The 9,331-nt window shown below is 34.2% G+C and overlaps 1 protein-coding gene across 14 annotated transcripts in view; it reads left to right on the top strand.

Moving 5' to 3' along the window:
* The window catches only part of LOC128207645 (uncharacterized), a 67,232-nt gene extending 58,184 nt beyond the window's left edge, over window positions 1-9,048 (top strand). For 3 of the 14 annotated variants that reach the window (XM_052910687.1, XM_052910690.1, XM_052910694.1), the window contains 5 exons: window positions 50-148; window positions 416-599; window positions 834-979; window positions 1,461-1,720; window positions 2,249-2,273. In XM_052910687.1, coding sequence (XP_052766647.1) covers window positions 50-148; window positions 416-599; window positions 834-979; window positions 1,461-1,715 — 684 coding nt within the window. In that variant the 3' untranslated portion in view covers window positions 1,716-1,720; window positions 2,249-2,273. Of the gene's footprint in view, window positions 1-49; window positions 149-415; window positions 600-833; window positions 980-1,460; window positions 1,721-2,248; window positions 2,285-7,743 lie in introns of those variants that run through there. The other 11 variants (XM_052910699.1, XM_052910701.1, XM_052910693.1 and 8 more) reach the window with 8 other exon arrangements.
* Window positions 9,049-9,331: the final 283 nt, after the last annotated feature.

The following is a 9,331-nucleotide window of genomic DNA, read 5'->3' on the forward strand; positions in this document are numbered from 1 at the left end:
AGCACCTAGAAATATGAAAGGCTCCATGTGTTTGTGTTTCCATATACAGGAGTGCAGTCACCAGTTTTCCGATGAGGAGCTCCTGAAACGGAAAGTTCAGTCCATCATTGAGTGCTTCCTCGAGTCCTACACATCACCCACACTCCAGGTACTTTCTTTTTAATTCCAGTGCCGATGGTAAATAAGAGATAAATCCTCAGGCATTCATAATCATAATTTTTCACAACAAAAGAAATTTGTCTTGTCATGAATTGTTTGGTCTCGCAATAAATAAAAGTTCATTGGGTACAGTTCAAAGAGAAAATAAGCCACAGTGCTCAATAATATCATGTAACATTTTAAATTTCATAAAAATGGTTGGCAAGAAAAAAATCAATGTTAAGATAAAAAAAACCACACAAATCTCACACTCCAGGTTGACATCAACAACGAGCTTCACCAGAAGACCTTGCGAGCGGCCCAGCGTTACGTGCAGAGCAAGGATGTGTTCTCAAACATATTTGACGAGGCCCAGCTGGCAGTGTTTAAGGAGCTGCTGCCTTACTGGGCTGGTTTCCGCAAATCTTTCTCTCCGCCTGAAGACAACAGCAAGAAACCAGGTATGGTGATAATGAATTACAGTATGTTAAAGGTTTGGTACAGATGCAGTAGCTTGGGTTATGGCTAAACTAGTTGATGTGTTTGCTCTTTCATCTGCAAAATGGCTACTGAGATAATTGAAATACTTACTATTTTCTTATGCAACTATTACAGGTTTTAGTCAGATTTTTTCTATCTATTGTTGACTTTGTCTATGACAATAAATTAAACATTTAAAAAAACCTTTCTAACAGTAACAAAGTACCAGAAAATGTTGAAGAAGCGCCTGGAGCAGATTGAGAATTACGTGATTCCCCCAAGCGAGTTTCGACTCCCCCAGATACCGGAGGGCGCCATCGCAGCGTTTACATTCTCACTGTCTGACGGAGTCAAATTGCGGGTACGTCTACCTGGCTTGGCATTTAGGCTATTATTTTTAATGTACAGCAGTACAGTAGTTGTGGAGAAATAAATTAATAGTTGATGTTACTTATATGTGAGAGGAAATTTGGCTGTTAGGTTTACTAAACCATTTTAGTCTAAGATGTTGTGCATTCGTTAAGGGTAAATAAGACTGATAAAGATAAGGAAGAGGAAGAATATAATAGATATACCTTTGGATTTAAAGTAGATTTACTTTAACACACTCTGTGACTAGGGTCTATTTTCTATGCCTGATAAAAATATATCAGTATATGATGGCCAGTAGAAACAACAGGATAACCTTCTTTCTAAGAAACAGGTTCTGTTGCTTTTCTAAGAGACAGGTTTTTATGCTTTTCTAAGAAACAGGTTACGGTGATTTGGCAATGTATTTTATTCTAGCTACGATAGATCCATAATACTGTTTTTAGCCTATTTTGCAATTGCATTGATTTCAGCCTCAGTCACCAATGTCTGACACAGCCTCTGAGCTCAACGGGTCTATGGCGGGCTCGTCTCGTGCTGAGCGACGTCGGCGTCGCTCCAGCCAAATGTCTGAACACTCTGTGGGTCATAGAGAAATAAGCCTTGCATCCATCCCTGAGTCTCAGCTGTCTGGGCCCAGCAGTGTTCAGAGTTATGTGCCCCTGAGACGGGCCCTGCCTGGGCTCTCTAAAAGCTCAACAGAAGGCTCAGATACTCTTGTTGCGTAATCTTGGTGAGTCATACATTTAATGGCTACCATAGGCTTTATATATGTATGGCTAACAATGATGTATACCAAGGCACCCTGAAACTTAAGATCTTAACTTTTCTTTTTTGGAAATTAGTAACTTTTTGAGCTCTTATCTGAAAAAATATTTTGTACAATGGTGCTGCAGTATGCTACTTTACTTAATTTTGCACTTTTCAGCTGTTTAATTGGCTAGATTATAATTAACATTGATGCAAATGATAATTATGTAAGGGCTATTCTAGTAAAACATATAACCTGCAGGGGTAGGCAATTATTTAAATAGTATATAGGTGGGTGTCTTTTTGCACTTATTTGGACCCCAAAAGGGTAAATTCACTACTGTAGGGGATTGGTATATTTTAAAAGTACCCCCCCCCCACCCCCACCCCGGAGGTTATATGTTTAAATGGAATGGCCCTAAGTAGTTAAAGGCACATTAAATAATGTAGTTCAATACAAGACATAGGAAGAATTGTAACCAGAGACAATACTATTGTGACATATCTTCAGTATTCAGAACGAGATGACTTTAGTGAGATTGGAGAGGTACAAACACGACACATCTTCTTCAGTTCTTCAGTTCTCTAGTCCTTACTCCTTTACTGATATAAATGGTAGACTTCTGTTAGTCGCAAACATTAAAGACTTATGATTAGTCTTGTTTTAACACACTTTGTCCTTAGTCAGTTTATAAATATTATTTTATTAATATTCTTTTGCATTGTTCTTTCTTCTGTACACAACAAAATAATACAAAAAGTATTCTGTAATTTGAATGTAAATGAGATTCAAGTCATGTGTTTTAAAATCACATTGCATAAGAATGAATATGAAGAAATACATTGAAAGTATGTATGTATGACAAACAGACCATCGGCTTCAGTTTCTTGTCTACACAGATATATGAACTGTTATCATTGGTGCATGTGACTGCATGTGACACAAGATGAATACACTCGCTTCTGGTCTAGTCTTTTAAAAATAAAAAAATCAGTTATTATAAGAAATATTTTGTGATTAGTCACATCATGTTTCTCTTTCTGTTTGTAGTCATTCATGTATGCATTGCTAAATATGTGGATCAGTTTCTGGTAATACAGATTTGATTCAGATTATACTAATATTTCTCTTATTACATGTAACTGCTTTTCAAGCACTTAATCAATCTCTGTTTCAATGGAACTTATGTAAAACTGATTTGAAAAATATAAATGAGTATGGTAAATACATAAATGGTTAATAATGATACATTTAAAATGTAAAGACTTATTGCATGTTATGTTGTGGTACATGTAGATGATGCTGGGAGATTTATAAATCATGTACAGGGAAGCAGTGTTTCACCCAAACATTGTTATAAAAACACTTAATTTTTTAGGAAAAACTAGCTTGCCCTAAGTTAGATCACATATGATGCACATTATCTAATGCATACCATTCTTGTTTTGTTGCTATACAGGAAGATGCAGTAAGTACCTGCTCTTGTCGCTATGGTTCTGGGTGATGCTTTCTAATCTATGTCCATAATTGCTGATATCTGTGATATACAATGATTTTCATGTATTTTCTTCTGTCTGTCATTATTTATTTACCAGTTATTTATTTTTGTATTATATTCAAGTATATCTTCTGTATCCCTGTGATAGGTTCAGACAGTTTCACAATGAGGCTAGAGAGGGCGGGGGGTTGTTATGGTCCAATGCTCCAATACGGTTTTAGGCCTCATTTAAAAAAGAACACCAAATTCTCCATGTCATAATTGACTTATTTTGTTTTCTTGTCTTTCATAAAAGAGTACATGGGTAAGACTTACCGCACAAAGTGATGTGATTGGTGTCAATATGCACTACACATTTTAAGTGGTTTCATCAATTAGTCAATGATAATTGTCTTAAAAGTATATTTAATCTCAATATATTTCCAAACTCGCTAGTGTTGCAATTTCATTCTTCTTTAAATGTATCTTTTGCATATATAAAGCAGGAAAATGCCTAGATAGTGAAGGGTAACCAAGCAACCTTTTTAAGCTCAATAATGTTCGTGCAGCTTACTTATGTAATGCATGTAATGATGATTGAAAGATAAATTAGTAAGTGACTAAGTAAGAGCTTGGAATTTAATGCATTATTAACATAATTTATTATGAAGTGCTGATAGTATAACTGAATATTGTATGTGACCTTTAAGCATTTTGCAATTAATATTGTCATTTTAAATAAACAAATTTAATATGACTATTTTTGTGTTGCATGAAATACACGTATTGTGCATGAGCATGGCACAGAACAGTTAATGTGTTTATAACAGTGTGGTCTAAAAGAAGAATATGAGAAGCAAGATAAAAGTATATGCATTAAATGCTTCAAATGGCATTTCTTTGAAATAAAACATCTTTAAAAAGAAGAAAAATCTATACATGAGATAGTGCTGAAGACGTATAAGAATAACCATGACATGTGTATTCACTGTGGTTCAATGGTGTACATGTAACTGAACGTGTTTGTTGCAGCACGTGGATTTCGAGTCCGAGGCTTCCAATGTAGGCTTCGTAAACTTTCTTTGTTTGGTTTCCACCTTTAGCATGGGTCGTTAGGCTTTCCCCACCCAGTTTTTCATTTCACCCCGCTTTGTTAAGGATATTTGGTATAAGGCTCTCCATATACAGTCAGAAATTTTGTTATCATCCAGCCTTAGGCCACTTAAGATTTGTACAAAAACTATTTTACTTTTCTTAGATTTTACCCTTTACCTTTACTAGTTTTAGATCAAGTTTCATGTTGCAAATTAGACTTCATTAGTTCTTAATATTTCAGCAACATGTAATAGTAACTCTATATGATCAAATTAATTCAATATAAAAAAGTGAACTATTAAAGAATCTTCTTCAAAATCTGCTGGTGTTTGTCCATTGTCTGATTTCTGTTATGAGTGAAGAATGCAGAAAAGTGTGGGGTTTCTGTGTTGTTTCGTTCGTTACTCTTGAATACTGTCATAATTTTAAATTAATTTTCAAGGCATGCCTTATTGTTGAGGTATTGTCATGGTCTTGTTGTCATTGATGGCTTCATTGGCATATGCTTTGTGTGAAAACTTTTATCTTGACCATAAAATTGAAAGCCATTAAAATATTTTAATTGCTTTATTATACTCTGGTTTATGTATTGTTTGAGTTATGTCCCCTTGTCCAATGATAAAAACAGATGGGTGTCGGTATCCACATGTGATGCTTGCATTTATTAATGTTGCAGTTTTAAATCATTGTTCATCAAAATTTCATATATTTATAAACTAAACATGAAGTTTAAATAACGATGTAATTACACTTTCCAGACAATGCTTAAAAAGTGAAATGCATTGTAATTTCTTAATTACAACACCAGTCCTGTAGTTATTTCCAGTTTTCCAAATGTTCATTTTGTTTTGTTTTCTTTCCCCATGTCACTAGTGATGGGTAAGTATACGGGCAGTGTTTGGGGTAGCGCCATATAGTCCTTCATACACAATGTTGTTGACTGTTATAGCCACTCTATCTAGCATTGGTACAAATGTACTTACTCCTTTTCGTCGGTTTATGATATATTGAAATGGCAGATTTTTATGACTGCATGATTATATAGTAAATATATTACCCAAAATAATCACATTTGTACGAGATATGTAAACCTTTGTAACTATTTAGCTGCTATTTCTTTTCTGTAAATGACCTCAATTATTATCAATATTTTAAAATTTACATAAAAGAATTATTGTACTAGGATCTGTAAATTTTCAGATGGATTTTCATTCTTGTATTTAAGTTCATTTTACATGGATATCCTTATATTTAAGGGATTGTGTTTTTTCTTTGCAAAGGTGCTTAATTTCACTTATCTTTTGACAGTCTGATTGTCATTCAAAAATGAAATAATGAACACTTAAAAGGCAATTATTGAATATAAGGTGCTTAATTTCACTTATCTTTTGACAGTCTGATTGTCATTCAAAAATGAAATAATGAACACTTATAAGGCAATTATTGAATAACTATCATCTGTACATTATTGACTTTGTGTAATCCATAGACATTTTATTACATGATCTATATATAAAACCTCCATGATTGGACGAAGAGCAAATTGTGTAGACAGAATAATTGCAAAGTCAATTTATCAAAAAAATGATAAAACATGTCAATTACAACTAGATCATACGGTATCATGTAATAAAACAGTTATTTACTTATTAGCTGTGAAATATACAGTTCATATTGACCGCATAATTGTTATATTTCACAGCTGATAAGTAAATAATTGTATAGTATCATATGCCACATCCTCTAGTCTAAAATAATAGACGTGTTATACGGGATTCTTCCAATCCCTGTGAAGTATTTGCCATAACAAAAATAGTAAAAAAAAATCCGTAAACGTACAATTATTTGGACTAGCCACTCCTCTAACTTTTATAAGGAGATGTGGGACATTTCTGTGTTGTTGGTTTTTTCTCAGCTATGATTTCTTTGCAATTCAATGAATATATAATCAAGAATGTAAAGGCACTTTCCTGTAAACAAATGTACATGGTGTAGTCAAAGTAAATTTAAATATCTTGCTATTAACATGTAAGTTACTGTTTCGGATATGATAGTTCCTTTTTTGCACGTGAGTTCTGATATAGCTGTCACTGTGTTCTTGATGCATGAATGCATGGTTGGAAAACAACAACATCGCTACAACAACTTCACTACAACAAATTCACTACATCAACATCGCTACAACAACATCGCTACAACAACTTCGCTACAACAACATCGCTACAACAACTTCGCTACAACAACATCGCTACAACAACTTCGCTACAACAACATCGCTACAACAACATCGCTACAACAACATCGCTACAACAACATCGCTACAACAACATCGCTACAACAACTTCGCTACAACAACATCGCTACAACAACATCGCTACAACAACATCGCTACAACAACATCGCTACAACAACATCGCTACAACAACATCGCTACAACAACATCGCTACAACAACATCGCTACAACAACTTCGCTACAACAACATCGCTACAACAACTTCGCTACAACAACATCGCAACAACAACATCGCTACAACAACATCGCTACAACAACTTCGCTACAACAACTTCGCTACAACAACATCGCTACAACAACATCGCTACAACAACATCGCTACAACAACATCGCTACAACAACTTCGCTACAACAACATCGCTACAACAACTTCGCAACAACAACATCGCTACAACAACTTCGCTACAACAACATCGCTACAACAACATCGCAACAACAACATCGCTACAACAACATCGCTACAACAACTTCGCTACAACAACATCGCTACAACAACTTCGCTACAACAACATCGCTACAACAACATCGCTACAACAACATCGCTACAACAACTTCGCTACAACAACATCGCAACAACAACATCGCTACAACAACATCGCTACAACAACATCGCTACAACAACATCGCTACAACAACATCGCTACAACAACATCGCTACAACAACTTCGCTACAACAACATCGCTACAACAACTTCGCTACAACAACATCGCTACAACAACTTCGCTACAACAACATCGCTACAACAACTTCGCTACAACAACATCGCTACAACAACTTCGCTACAACAACATCGCTACAACAACATCGCTACAACAACATCGCTACAACAACATCGCTACAACAACATCGCTACTATGTTATCATGATTCATCTAGTCAAAGACTAAAATTAAATTTCAGTTATTTTTAAATAATCATGTTTAGTCATATGCCTAATTTACATTTGATATATAATGCCATTCATGAAATTACAAAGTAAATTATGATTCAATGTAATTTTTCTACAGGAACTTTTAGTGTCTTTTTTAAAATGACATATTAATACATTATTGAGCCAGCTAAATTGATCTAGATCACAATGAAGAATTTGAAATGACAGTTTATTTGATAAAAGCATGCCCTTCTTATCTGTGCTCTAGGAGTTGACGGCAGGGGAAGAACATCAGATGCTTCACCACCCAGACGGTAGCGCACGCAGTAGCAAGCTTGAGATGTCGGCTACCACCGAGAAGGTTCGCAGTCGCCAGGCACTCAACACGATTGGCGTCTCAACACTCACAGCCAGTAGTGCCAGCGCAGCTTCCTCAAAGAAAGACAACTCTGCTTCAGTTTCTGCAAAGTCCTAACCTCATTCAGAGATATTACAGTGATTGTATTTAAAATATTGTAGCTTGTTTTAATTATGCATGGTCCTTTTTCTGTGCGTTTTTGGTTTAAGCCAGTTTCAGAAAGATAAAAAAAATTGATTCCATTATTCAATCATTGGCAAAGATGTTTAAATAAATATTTTGCTAGATTTTTTAATTTGCAACCGAATTATTTGCAGAATAAAACAATCTACAGTATAACCTCTCCGCCTCACGCTGCCCAGTTGTTTATGCTTGATCATTAATGTTGTTTGTTAGATGTTTATGTATATACACAGTATTTTTCATACTTCTGTTTATACTTCAAACTGCTCTTTATTTTGTTGCTCAAAAATTTACTATTTTTGAAGACTTTAAAATCTCACAAAGATGGCTGACCCTGCTTACATGGTCATTCTGCGATGTTGAACGAGTGTTGTTCCATAGCACAGCTTTTAAGGTATAAAAAGCAATTTATTTCACAGCTGTAATTAAACTCAAAACATTTAAATGTTGTTTTATGCTGAACTCAATTTGTACAAAATAACATCAGAGTCGACAATTGTTGAAATTGTTAGCATTCCTTTATTATATTCTATGAATAAAATATTCTCAGAATGTAATATCTGTGATAAATAGTTCAAGATTCCACTGGGAAATTAGTGATGGGATATTTTTAAATAAATCTTTGATATTGTTTTTTTAAACTGGTCAGCCAAATGACTGACCTAATACTATTTTTATATTCACTCTAAATCATTTGTTACAAACATTTAAAGTTTGAAAAATTAAAATACCAAAAAAAATGATATTATAATGAAAATATAAAACCCTATATTGTTTAGAGGGTGCAAAGATATTAAATGCTATTGTTATATATTGAATCATTTACATTGAATTTGTTGTTGACTTTAATATAGACTGAAATGCCCTGTGCATATGAAGATAAACTGTTTTACATGGATTGTGGTGTATTTGTGTGTCTGTGATATCAATTCAAATTGTGGTTTTAAATATTCCTAAATGCCAATGTGCAATATGCACGCACATCTTTTGTTTTAAACTCAACTTTATTTATAGTATTTAATAAATTAAATTGCTAAATGCGTTATTTTGTTTTAATATGTGCTCCATATGTGGCTCTGACATATGTGTGCAATGTATTTTATAGAATAAACCAATCCGCAATCTGATACAAACATTTACATATACGTATATATACAATGTATTATTATAAGTATCTATCATGTGTTTCCGGTACGGGATAGAAAATCCGACCCGAGGGCACGCGCGTAAGTACATGATTGATATTTTTTCTTGCATATCATAATCAATTTGTGGAAATATTGACGTAGAAAACGCCCTTCTGTATATTTCACCA

The sequence above is a fragment of the Mya arenaria genome, chromosome 11 (assembly GCF_026914265.1).
Source record: "Mya arenaria isolate MELC-2E11 chromosome 11, ASM2691426v1".
Lineage (NCBI taxonomy): Eukaryota > Metazoa > Mollusca > Bivalvia > Myida > Myidae > Mya > Mya arenaria.